The sequence below is a fragment of the Strongylocentrotus purpuratus genome, unplaced genomic scaffold (assembly GCF_000002235.5).
Source record: "Strongylocentrotus purpuratus isolate Spur 01 unplaced genomic scaffold, Spur_5.0 spur5_scaffold_6, whole genome shotgun sequence".
NCBI lineage: Eukaryota > Metazoa > Echinodermata > Echinoidea > Camarodonta > Strongylocentrotidae > Strongylocentrotus > Strongylocentrotus purpuratus.
The window spans coordinates 56,225,846-56,240,225 of record NW_022145612.1 but is presented as its reverse complement, the minus strand read 5'-3'; the positions used below and the strand labels follow the sequence as shown (position 1 = coordinate 56,240,225).

Here is a 14,380-nt window from a genome sequence, read left to right as displayed (position 1 = left end):
TAAAACCCACGGATGGATTACAATCAAACTTGAATTTAAAAATTGTTTCTGTTTTGGTTTGTAAAATTGCTCTATATATGGCGGAGGCATCATTTTTGACTGACTGCGCGCAGTTCCATCTAGTTTGCTTGATAGAACCACTGAGATGTCATGGTACACTGTATTTGTTGGAAACATCTCTTTTGTGATTTCAATTACAAGAAGTGTTTTACTTCTAAGATACACTATATATTGCACAGGAAACTGTTCACATAGCACAAATTAACCAATCCGTGTGAGACAACATTATTTCCTTTTTTATAATTTTTAATCACCATTGCCAAGTAACAAGCAAAACAAATGATAAAGAAACAAGCCCCCCCCCCTAAAATGAAACAGTTTGTGATCAACATTTTAATGCTAAAAAGAAATTAAGTAACCAAATAAGACCCATAATGAGGAATATCACAATGAAATTAATGATTATATTTTCTAGAATGTTAACCTCTTTTAGCCCCAAGGAAGCTTTATGCCCTCAAGGATGGTTTCGGTTCCCTTTAGCCTATGTATATAAGTGCCTTTTAGCTGCTTTTTGTATAACTTGAAAGAAGAAGACTAAAATCTCCCATGCTCATTGTTGAAAGTAGTTGCACTAGCGCCCTCTATTGTTTAAGAGCACTTCCAGCATTCATACTATTTATAATTTACTTATATTAGATTGTGACTAGTGATTCAGAATGACTTTTAGACATGAACCTCCTGAAGCTCACGATTAACTTTAAAGGTGAAATTCAAAGAAGATCAAAAATATGTCAACTAATGTATCACTAGAAACTGATAAGCTAACAGATGGCCATCGGACAAGTTTTAGGTCAACTACATATCGGGTGATTTATAAAAATAAAAATACAACCACCTCCATAGCAGCTGGGATATACGAGAGATTCGCCGGGAAAATAACGATGTTTTAATGACGTCACTATATGGACCAACACTGCCCAAGCAGACGACATCCCATAGAGAATGAACATAATTGCAAAGCTATTATTTCTCAAATTATAATGAGTTTAGTGTAATTAAATGTAATGGCATGTCAAACCATTCAAAAGGGGATATGACCCGATTCTGATGACTAGAATCTTTTGCTTGTAAATACACAGGATAGGGGTTAATTAACAATCAAAGAAACCAGACTTTCAAATTGAAAAAACCCTGGAATGATATTAAGGACGGCATTTGCTCCCGCTTGAAACTCCGAACATACCTCGGTGTGTGCAGCTGAACATACAATGGCATCTTATTTTGTTTACAAGCGACAGATTCCTTTATTTTTGTATCGCTGCATTTTTCATCAAAATAAGACCATGCGCGGGGTTTAGAGTGAAGCAACAAATTATACATGTAGCCTGATGGTAGTGACGTAAGAGAAAGAACTCAAGAGAAGATGAAAACACAGGCACTGAAAATGTGTGAGATGTCATGGGACGTCGTCTGCTTGTGCAAGTCATGTCCATACTGTGATCTCACACATCTCAGCAGCGTTCGGAGAGCTCTTCAGGTGCTATGCCGGGGCTGTATTTAAGCGTTTTGTAATTTATAATAATCATTACTTTGAATGTTTCCAAGCATTGAATTTTGAACCTTGTCGAATCAAAATTTCAACTTTGCAATAATGAAAATAAATTTAGTTTTTAAAATCAATGAATATCTACTTTAAGCCGCGACCCGGGGGGGGGGGGGGGTGAAGATCATATTTGGTTTGGACAAGGGTGTGCCGCTCATGCCTCGAAACCCCTACCAATTTGTAAGGATCAGTTTGGGGGAAGTAAAGCCCATTTTTCACAATTTTCTGTGTGCAAACACTCAACAATTTTGGTAATTTTGAAAAAACAGAACCATGTTTAGGGATATTTTTGTCCAAAATGGGACCTATAATGTTTAGAGATTTTTTGGTGAAAATGTGACCCATTAGAGCGGCACAACCTGTATGTCTTAATATGTGAGTACCCCCCTCTCCAGCCGCAACCACTTTCAAACTTTGACTAGCTGATGATCAATTGTTCCATGGTAGTAGAACCATGGAGATGATATTGATTTCAGTGTCCCTCCAGGCTCTGTTTGGCTCTCCGTCCCTCCCACTAAGCACCTCATCCTTAGCCATTGTTATTGATGGGGGTTCCATTGAAATGTTGGCTCTGAACAATAGCTGAAAGGTAGCAGCTACATGATGTGGAGTCAATGATGTGTTGACTGAAAGAATAGATAGTCAAATAGAAAGACGAGAGGGAGAAATATTGATCTTTTACGCTGCTTCTCCTTGCCAAAGAATATTACAAACATCTTTACCGTGTTGTTGAACAAGCTTTGCAGCAGTCTACAAGACAAGCGAATGATAACGGGGAAACTCCACTAACAATCTGCAATTATTTGTGATCACAAATTTGCAGCAATCATGCTATTTCTTCATGCATATTGACTTTAACTTGGATTAAGTGAATCAAATACTAGTAGAGGATAATCTGCATGAACCTTGGTAAATAAAAGTTGTTTTCTTCATTGCAGTAAATATTTTGGTATGTTGGATCAACTTAATGAGTGACTGAATCTGTACAACTACAGAGATTAATTGAATGCATACGGGTAGTGAAAATGTTATTCAAATATTGCTAAGTATATGAATATTGTTTATTTTTTCTTCATAATAAGTTTCAATTTAATATACACAAGACTATGTCATTGTTGTAACTTCCTGAGCCTACGACCTACAAGCATTGCTTTTTCTTTAGGCTCCATCATATTTCTTTATTTATACAACTTAGTCTTATGTATTATTCTTTTTTGTTTGTATAAACGCATCCTAAAATGAGTACAAAATGTAACATGCTAATTTGTAATGAAGTATTATACAATATGTGAAATATGAAAATAAACTGAGACTGAAACTGAAACTGAAACTGAAAACTGAAATGAGTACTCCTGTTTTTTGCACCGTCTTTCTCAGATAAAGATGTAAAATTATTTTTTTTGGCACAAAGGGAGTCCATTTTTCTCTCTCTCTTTTAACAAAGGACAACCATGACGTATTGACGAGAGAACATGAAAAATAAACCCCAAAACTATAAATAATGCTACATGTTTCAAGCCACAATCATACATGCAATTAAAGTAAAATCCAACCTTAACAGACAATTACTCTTAAAGAAAGCAGAACAATCAGAGAAGCAGTCTGATGAAATTTTTGATGAAAACGGACAACAAACATTAAATAAAATTATGAATTTTTGAAAGTTATGATCAATATATGGTACGCTCTTTAAATTGACTGAATAAAAAAATACAGGACAACATTCCCATTTTTTCAGCACACAAAATAAATAAAATACATGTTTTTCAAGTTGGAAGGAAGGTCTTTTCTCTTTAGAGGACCTGTGATATGTTATCCCTAATATATTTTGAGTAGATTCACTAGGGATAAAGCATTTAATGGTAAAACAGAAATTAATGATAATTTTGTACACAACAAACAGGAGAGTTGTCCATGTAACGTCACAACCCAATGACCAGCTTGCCAATTTGAGATTAGCATTTATTTAGTGATCTCATATTTCAAACCTTCATAATTCTCTTATAATTGGTCTCATTTACTTTCAGCTTTCGCCATTCTATGTCTGTTAATTGTCTGCTTCCATACAACTGTAATAGGTTGCATTGCATTTAAGTCTCTAAGTGGGCTGGGGATTGCAAGTTTAATTGAATTTTTGATTAACTCTTTGTTGTGTAAGTTTTTTAATAAATCTGATCATCTTCTTTTTTTCAAATGAATCTTGATGGAAAAAATGGTGTTGAATGACATGAAATGATTTCTTTACTTCCTTACATGTTATATAATTCCTTAGTATTATCTGTTTGAAGCCAGAAGGGCATTAAGTCTTATAAACAAAGACTCAACACCCTTCTTGCTTTCATCAGACAATGTCATCATTTGTTCTCTTTATTTCTACACTATTAAAGTTCATTACTTCCCAGTGTTAATGGTGTTATGAGGAGGAATAACAATTTTCCTGTTCATGTTTGTCCCTTATTATACAGCTAACTATTGAGAAGTTACAAAGGAAGATTCAAGCTCTAAACGTTCAACAAGGAGACTCTTGGAATGGTAAGCAAACATGATTGAGCTAATAATTGTTAGCCCCCCCCCCCCCCGAAAAAATATGAAATGAAATGATGAGTAGACATGACTACATGTACAATGTATGAGTATGGTAATTCATTTTCATATTATGCATCACTATGAATGAGAACTTTGGGCCAGATTTTTAAATGAGCAAGCTAGCCATTGCCATATTCAATTCCTTTGTTATGCTTCATCTGTTATTCGCAATACGCAATAAAACGATTCTTTATACAACCTTTATACAAGTTTTACATGAAGTCATCATAAGTCTTTTTATCGTGTCATCTGTTTGGAGCCAGAAGGACATTATTACTCATATACGGTATACTTAAACACAGAGTTAATAACACCATTTTGGCTCTAAAAAATGAAAGATCAGTGATACATGTATGTGTTTATCATCATGATCACCCCTTAGAATCTTAATCTTCATCATTTTAGTAATGTACATTATTCTAATTCTTTGAAGATTGAAAGGCCAACATACTCATATGCTACTCCGTATATGAGACACAACTGTTGCATTATCTCAGCTGGAAGTTGGTCAATATTGATGATCTGTATCAAAATCGAGAAAGTCTAAAGAGCGTGATATGATTTTTGTCATTATCTCCACATATTAGTTGTATGAATTATTTTCTAAAATATAAACAAATATATATAAGTAAGTTTTACCACTAATATGAGTTGAGCATGTTTTGCGAAATAGTTTTGATACCTCCAAACTCCCCCAAATAATTGACTTTATATACCTCACTTAAGAAATCCAGCCATCTGATTGGTCGAAATTGCATTCATAAACTTTAACTATTTCTGTAAAATTCCCAGTAACCATGGTTACCGGGAAAATAGTTCAGTCTCCATGGTTACCCCATAGGTTTACATGTTAAAAAATGGTCTGAGCGATCGAGGATACCGTACGTGTGCGAAGAATTGGTCGGTAATTTCAATACAATTGAATCTCGATCGATTTTACCGACAATTTATCTTGCATTGTTGACATGAAGACGAAAATAAACTTCCAAAAACAAAAAAACAACATCTGCCGATAGATCTTGATCTAAGTTCGTGCCAATATGCATTGCAAAAGTAAAATTAAAAGAAGGGCCCGTTTAATAGAGCAGCGGCGAAGCATCCACCTCGCGAAGCCGTTTTCAATCCATTTTAATGTATATATTAGAGAAAACTGCTAGATATGGTGACAGAGCGCGATGGCCGAGCGGTTTAAGGCGCTGATTTTAGTTACATCACCTTTTGTACGCAAGAGATCGAATCCCATCTTCGACAATTTTTTAAAAATTTTTTAGTCTATTTTTTTTTGGCATATAAAAGTATTAATGACTGCTTTAATAATTGGGCTATTGCCCTTGGCACGCCTCGGGTAATAGCACAATTCTAACCTTCCCTTGAGCGTATAAAAACAACTATTTCTCTCAAAGCAGTCATTAATACTATAATATACCCTTCTTGCTATCAGTATCAGTGAACAATATCAATAATTTCCAGTATATTATTTTGGTTTTGATTCCCTATTTATCAGATTAGACAAGGACTAAATGTATGTGTAACCTCAAAAAAAGAGATTATCTGACAAGAAATAATGACAAATTGATCAATTATTTATCCCTCATTGTATGGATATCAAGTTGAAGAACATACAGTATTGCTTGGAATAAAGTAGACTCTCCCACTGTGTGACGTGAGACTGCATGCATTATCCCATAGACCTTGGTGTGACTTGGTGGTAATGTGTCTACTTTATTATGTGTCTACTTAAGCCTGTTGTGATCTTTTCGTGTGACATTCAACATCCTGTTTTCCGAAGGATATTGAAATATAATCACGAAGACTTTCAAAACAATCAGCTCAAGTGCAATTCTGTATGTCCTTGTGTTGCCTTTCAAAAAATAAAAAAAATAAAATAAAAAATAAAAACAACTATTTCTCAAATATTAAAGCAGTCATTAATACTTTTATATGCCAAAAAAAATAGACTAAAAAATAAAAAAATATAATTTTTATTTTTTATTTTTTAGTCTATTTTTTTGGCATATAAAAGTATTAATGACTGCTTTAATATTCGAGAAATAGTTGTTTTTATTTTTTTATTTTTTTTTTTAGTCTATTTTTTTTTGGCATATAAAAGTATTAATGACTGCTTTAATATTCAAGAAATAGTTGTTTTTATACGCTCTCGGGAAGGTTACAATTGGGATATTGCCCTCGGCATGCCTCGGGTAATAGCACAATTCTAACCTTCCCTTGAGCGTATAAAAACAACTATTTCTCTCAAAGCAGTCATTAATACTATATTATTACCCGTATCAGACATCTGAGCTGGTCATTTACAAAACCGTATTGCCCTAGTTTTCACTAGCAGTGGGAACGGAGGGGTATATTCTTTGTATTTTCCTTGGTCTCCCTGCGCATATTGACTTTGCGTGTAGAGACGAGTGAAAATATACCTTGGTATTTTCCACGGTCTCGCATTTTCATTGCGCATCTATTAATATTATGCGTACGAGAACCAGCGCACTTTGCGCGCACTGTATTGTGACGTAATAATCAAACCAAATACACACTGTTTGTAGTGTATCGAAAATTTTGTCAAGCACTGGATGCAAAGTGTTGGTTTGACAAAGTTTGTTCAATTCTTGAGATTGTCATGGTGGATGTCTGTATTTGCTCTAGATGTCTGATTTGGATAACAATAAAAATATTGACTGGCTTTACTTTCGGGGGATATCAGAAATATTGACCGCGCTAAGACCATATTGCCCTCGTCTTTCGACTCGGGGCAATATGATCTGAGCTTGGTCAATATTTCTGATATACCCCTCAAGGCCAGTCAATATTATATAAATATACCCTTCTTGCTATCAGTATCAGTGAACAATATCAATAATTTCCAGTATATTATTTTGGTTTTGATTCCCTATTTATCAGATTAGACAAGGACTAAATGTACATGTGTAACCTCAAAAAAAGAGATTATCTGACAAGAAATAATGACAAATTGATCAATTATTTCTCCCTCATTGTATGGATATCAAGTTGAAGAACATACAGTATTGCTTGGAATAAAGTAGACTCTCCCACTGTGTGACGTGAGACTGCATGCATTATCCCATAGACCTTGGTGTGACTTGGTGGTAATGTGTCTACTTTATTATGTGTCTACTTAAGCCTGTTGTGATCTTTTCGTGTGACATTCAACATCCTGTTTTCCGAAGGATATTGAAATATAATCACGAAGACTTTCAAAAAAAAATTATTTATTTATTTATTTGAAAATATTTATACAGGATGACAATATCAACCAAGGCTGTTTAAATCAGCTCAATGGCAATTCTGTATGTCCTTGTGTTGCCTTTCAAAATCCTATTTTGATAATATAATTTGTCATTGCAAGGTGATGCACAGAGCTGTTGAAATTGATTTTAGATGTTTTACATTTATTTGGAAAACTGTTTTCAGATTGTGTTCCAATAAAACACTGTCTCTTATTCTAATGTTATGTGATTTGAAATCGATAGAATATGATTTGGTGTGAGTAAACAATATTTGATAATGATTAAAGGTAGATTTTAAGTACAAACAGGAAACGATTTTGTATTACAGGTACTAAACTTATTAAAGGTTTATCAGGCAGTTCCTTTGATCTTTAATCTTCAAACAGCTCAATTTGATGGGAGAAACTTTTCCAATTAAGTCACAGTCAAATACACTTTGCAAATAAGAGATTCACATACTAGTGATTTTAATAAAAAAAGACATTCAATGAATTTTGTATTATTTGTCCCAATTTCTGCAAACTTTCGCCAATATGTTTTTCAAATTTGTATGTTTTCACACAAGTTGTGAAAAAGGATGGGATTGCCCATTTAATATTTATCTAAAAAAAAGGAAAAAGTTGCTGATTTACAGTTTCTTCCAATGCTAAATGGCCATAGAAAAGGGGGCTGTCACTCAAAATGCAGATGTAATTTGACTTGGGAAATCAACTAAGATTTTTTTTTCCAGACATATTTCAAGGTTACTCAATAAGGTTTGAGCATTATAAATGTTATCTAATAAAATATTGTAAAGAAAATCCAGCCAGAGCATGAATTATCAATATTCAATATCATGATTATTGTCAACAAAAAAAGCGGGACATACTTAGTATTTAGAATACATCAGAGGCTGTGTGGTGACTATATATGATTCTGCTTCAAATTTTATACAGTCATTCTACAAAGGTAGACATTGCTAAACATGACACTTAATTTAATACAAGTCTGATTGTGGGGGGGGGGGGGGGGGACAAATATTTAAATTGGGGTATTTCTTTTAACCGTGGATCATTATATTCCTGTAAATCAGTGGCTGAGAGAGGGACTGTTTCTTCTGCATCTGAATCCGTTCTGTTTCTGGTCCTTGTTGTATCTCATATTTGGGATGGAATGACTGGGGTCATGGGCAGGATACAGGCTCTGTATACTAATTGCAGGCCAAATGTAAATTAGGCATAAATTATATAAGTTGGACAACGTTGCATGTTGCTTTGTTAGGCAAGCACACACAGGATCTTCATCACTGTGTGTTCAACTGAAGCTGAGAAGGCCAATCTATTTCTATAATTGGATCTGTTTTAGCTTATGGAAACTGGAATTTAAAAAAAAATTGGTGGTTTTTTTTAACACTTTCTACCACTTTGATTCCTTAGAAGTTTTTGCATGTCTATTAAGTGCTTTTTTATCATATCAATTGACAATATTTATGGTAAAATTAGTGGGGGGTTTATGTCTATTTTTTCATGAAATGACTACTATATGATGCCTATGTCAGTTTCATGAACCCTCAGAAAGGTCATCATAAGGCCTGCAAGACTGACACATTTGGTCTCATGGACCATTAGTCCAGTAACTCGTCAGTCTAATAGGCTGTCGTTCTAGTGGGCTGTAGCCATAACAGTACGGTATGTCTCTATATCCACATGCATATCCCTCTTTATTAATGTATCTCTGCCTCTTTTCTCTTCCTGTCTCTCTGGATCTCTGTCTCTGTCTCATTTTCTCTTTATTGCTCCTTCTGCCTCTAGCCCAAATTAACTCCTAATTACCACCCCAGATTAGAGCCAAATTCTTCATGTGATTTCCTTTGAATTATTCAATTATTATTATTTTTCTTTTGGTACCAGAATCTCAGAAGCAGTTTGAAGTCACCCTGCAGCAAGTGAGAGAAGAAAACAGGCAAGAGGTAGAGAACGTAAGAGAAGCACTCCAGGATAGGATTGATGAGTTGGAGGTAATTATTGGTTAACTCTCATACATGTTTGGTTTTCTTTCTCCTATTCAACCATGACAAATTTTATGGATGTGCCAGTGGTCTACAATTGGGCAATTGTACACGGATACTAACCAACAAAATTATTAATTTTGTTACATTTATTTTGTTATATTTATTGCTTTCACTAGTCTTATTTTCATTGATAAAAATGTTCAAAGTTCAGGTCTTGGGTCATAAGTTTTTTATCCTTTTGGAGAAAAAAATAATAGAAAAAGGAAAAGAAAAACAAAATTGTGGAAGGCTTCCGTTATCACTTTTGGATTGTTGATTACATAATTTCAATTGACGATTTCACATTGTTCTTTCATTCACTTTATTATTATTTATAGTATTTGCAGCATATCAGCTGAAAAGTATACTTTTTTAGTGCAGTCAGATTGCACCTTTGGCTACAATATTGTGTGTATATGAAATTTGTTTGATTGCATAAATCCATGTAAACATAATTCAGTTGATAAGAACTTCAAATCAATTTTCGTAGTAGTACCAGGCTCTCCAAGATATATTCTAGGCCTATAATAAAAAGCATTATGATAAACAGAATGGAGGTAAGTGTTATCTTTTCATGCACCAAGATTTATTTGCTTTTCATTACATATCTTCCGGTATTAGCATTCTGAAGAGCCCATTATCTCGTAAATTATCATTGTGTATATTTGTTTGAATCTATATCATTTATCTGTTGGTAAACATGTAGAGTGGCAATATTTTTTATTGAAATGCTGATATACATGTAGGAGAAGATGCAGGTATAGTGATATTTGACCTTTGACCTTTCGTTGTTTAAAAATTATTCAAATAGATAACCATAATTTGTTTGTATATAGATATGTAGTGAAGAAATTTTATTCTGTAAGATTTTTCAGTATGAGTACTGACTGTTACTCTTTTCAAAGACTTTATTAGATATCATATACATTTCTCTATAACCTACATGTACTTTTACCTGGAATTCAGTTATATCATGTACATTATAAAGCAACACTTCTTAAACATATAGCAACTATATGTCTATACTTTACTACAATAAAAACATTTTTTCCCTTTTTATATACTATTTTAACTAACCCCATTATAAAGAAATCAATATTGTGTAAGAAAAAATGAAATAACTGGAGCATGTATCACTGACAAAATCATTTTTTAGGAGTAAACAAATATCAGATCAATACTGTGTTCATTTCAAAATTGATGTTTAAGAGAGTCGGTGTGATTGAGAGAGAGAGAGAGAGAGAGAGAGAGAGAAAGAGAGAGAGAGAGAGAGCAAGAGAGAGAGAGAGAGAGATGGGGGAGAGAAAGAGAGAGAGAGAGAAAGCATACACAGAGAGCATACAGAGAGACCCCCAGGGTGTGAGGTTACCAGGATAGGGTTATGAGGTCATCTGACTTGACACATGGTGGCTGGGGACACCATGGCAACGTACAACAAAAGCAACCAATCAGTGATGGCGATATCTAGAAAAGAAAAAAAAACAACGTGACAGCACCTGTCAAATGTAAATTTTTGGTCTCTAACCTTGACAAACAGAAATGTAGAAAAACAGTTGCTCAACTCAAGGGATATATTCAAATCGTATGCCTGTCAGAAGTCTACCAAGCATCGATATTCGCAAGCCGCTGCATTATACTTTGCCTGATGTGTGGTATTTCTTGTCATGAGCAAAAATTGATTTGTTATGCTTCAGTGCTTGTATTATATGGACTTTCATAGAAATGGTTATGTGAAGCTTTGATTATTGGGATAAAGCACTATTCAGGTTCCTATATCAACTGCCACTTAATTGTTCTGTGCCTCAGGCAAATCTGGCAACGGGAAGAAAATAAAAATCAATTTTATGAAGGATAAGTAAATCAATTTACAACTGTCGTGATCAAGATGGAAGGATAAAGTTGTCAGCTTGTTGTAAACTTTCATCGTTGCACATACATAACCTGCAGTATTGGATATGAGTGTTGATGTCCTGGACTTCTGTTAATTTGGACCTTGAGCACATTAAAGCAACATTCAGTGCATGAACTTAGTACAAGTTTAATGACAACTCTTGCTTGTGATATCATTCAAACGTTTTATTCTGGATTGACAATGATGCACTTATTGGACTTCAGTGCTTACATTCACTCTGATGTTTGAAAAAACTTGTATTTTTGTAATACCTCCTCAGCAGTTGCTACTGTAGCAATCTTTTGTGCTGTGTTCCTTATGTTCGCATCGTGGAATAGTTCTTATTTTGATAATTTTTTTGTGTAAATTGTGGAAATGCACTTTGGAATGAATTGAAAGGAATAAGTCAAAATGTCTGTTGCAGTAGAACTTCAAGAACTGTTGTTTTCCATATCAAAAAAACAGGTTGGTCTATGATTGCATATGATACATCGATGTTGTATGGGGGTCTTTTGAAAATTGATGAAATGTTTTCAAAATACTTATGACTGGGATTGTTGTCATTAAAAGAAATTGAATTACTGTTTTTATTAGCTGAATTATTATTTATTGTTCATATATCTTGGATGTCTTTTTAAACTCCGGAGAATACTAGTAAGCATAGCTCATGATAATACCCATAAAAAGGACATGCTGACATTTTGAACTTACACAATGATTTAGAAACAGTATTTTGGAAGTCTAATGTAAATTATAGAATACAACATACATGTAGTGTCATAAAGTGTACTAACAACCTTATTTTGTTTTCTTTAGTATTACAGAAAATCCTTCAAAGGTAGAGATGTTAAAACACATAAAATCTGTTTTAATGTATCATGAAGTTTATATTTTTATTTTTATTATGAAAGTGTTTGCTCATAACAAAAACACTAAATAAATGTTCCATCATATTTTCATGATTTTTTAATTTAATATTTTGAAATTTTGATTATAGATAAAGATATATTGTATACGTTTGATTATAGATAAATATGATAATGGAACACTGATGTTTTTTTAATTTTAATTTCCTTCCTGTTTTTGTCATCCCCCCCCCCCCCCCCTCTCCCCCTCTCCTCTCCCCCATCCAGGAAGAGGCATTGAATCAACCCAAAGGCTGGGCTTCAGACTCAGAGGACGAGAGAGAACTCTCAAAAAGTTTGAGCCGAACATCTGGGGTAAGAGAAAAATATATGCTTGATATTTGAGGGTTTATATTCCGGTAGTCAGAAACCTATTTACCTCCATGCAGTATAATTGGCATTTTATTATGTTCATTCAGTTTTTAGTAGATATGAGATTGTAATAATCATCTTCATGTTCATGTGCAATTTAGTTAGCTTTTGCTTTTGAGCTCATCAAAATGTATATCATATTCATAACAATTACCTTTTTGCCAAATGAAATTTATATCCTATTTTGTATTTATTTATTTTTTATTTTTTGACCTAAAGTTAAGAAGAACAAGGAGGAATATATGCAATGAACTAATTGAATAATGCATGTTTATTGCAAATTTAAAGTATTTTGGTTATACATGTATCCACTTGTATGGTTGTAGTATTTAGACTTTGACATGATGGGGTGGCAAATGTACATTACTTCTACTGGTACTTTTAATATGGTTTCATATGGAAATTCAATTCATGCAGTTCAATAGATCTAATCTCACTTCCTACAATCTTAATTTTGTGCATGCCATATCTGTAACTCCCCATCCTGTCCTTGTCCTTGTCCATAGTGTTAGACCAGGGGGGCATTTCACAAAACTTGTCATCAGTGACAAATGAAAGTTTTTGTTATAAGCTACTGAAATCCTTGCTTCTGATTGGTTATCAGCAGATTTGTCACTGATATTTGTCATTTGTCATTGAAAAAAAGGCTTTGTGAAACAGGTCCCAAGACCAGAGTTGTACAGTATGTGATGAAGGTGGCAGATATCAAGTACATGTCACTCTACTTTAGGATTTCATATATTATGAACTTAATGCAGTTGTATGAAGTCTAAACACACTGCCTACATTCTTGATTTTATTTTCCATGCTACATCCATACCTCCCCACCCTGTCTACATTATGTTGATAGTATTTAGACCAGGAACCAGAGTTTGACATGACGGAGGTGGCGAGTAACGTCACCTCTCTGTCCCAGCCCCGAGAACCGGGCTGGGATCTTGACACCTTGGGGGATGATGTAAGTCTCAAAACATGCAGATCTGAAGAAAACAAACTAAATGAGTATCTGCCTTACTTTGTATTTAGCCATGATTGTGTTTAATATTCACATCCTGTTTGTCAAGGATTTGATGATCACCTGATTTGCTGTGTAATTAATTAATGACATATTATTAATGAAAATAATTAATTAATTTACATAGAGGAGCATTATTAAATGTACATGTACACTTCAACACCATCAAGGACATTTACTATAAAGCACATTTTCTTGACGTTAGAAAGTGCTGAAATGTACTATTACCTTACTAGGATTGGGCACTCAAACATTCAAGGAATTTATTCATGATAATTTACCCATGTACTACTTATTGGTACAACTAAAGAGTTTCCAAGGTTAATAATAATAATGATAACAATAGTACCGTAAGCTTTTCTTTGTACTGTGCCCATATCCAATTTGAAAGGTGCTCAAGGTGCACCAACTAATTACCCAAAATAAACCAATGTCTTACTCCGTTTATAGTGATTTACTCTGATATGTATCCAATGAAAGTATAATGTGGAATATCATCTCTCAAGTATCACCTAGAGCATTAGTGTGTACGTCTGCCCTTGATCCCCATTCACTCCATCAACTATTTTAATCCTTTATATTCATCTTGTTGATGCCTCCACAATGGTTAAAATCTATTTTTTTAACAATAATAAAAGCTTCCCGATGGTAGGGGCTGACTACTGTCATAAACAGTGAAATCTGTCCAGATAAAAAGTAAAGAAGCCATCTTAGGCATGTGG

At 33.9% G+C, this 14,380-nt stretch overlaps 1 protein-coding gene across 8 annotated transcripts in view; it reads left to right on the top strand.

Annotated features, from left to right (window-relative positions):
- LOC588428 (interaptin) overlaps positions 1-14,380 on the top strand; it is an 80,220-nt gene that overhangs the window by 16,161 nt on the left and 49,679 nt on the right. For 7 of the 8 annotated variants that reach the window (XM_030973192.1, XM_030973196.1, XM_030973194.1 and 4 more), the window contains 4 exons: positions 4,069-4,135; positions 9,336-9,442; positions 12,500-12,586; positions 13,494-13,601. In XM_030973192.1, coding sequence (XP_030829052.1) covers positions 4,069-4,135; positions 9,336-9,442; positions 12,500-12,586; positions 13,494-13,601 — 369 coding nt within the window. The remainder of the gene's footprint in view (positions 1-4,068; positions 4,136-9,335; positions 9,443-12,499; positions 12,587-13,493; positions 13,602-14,380) is intronic. The other variant, XM_030973193.1, reaches the window with a different exon arrangement.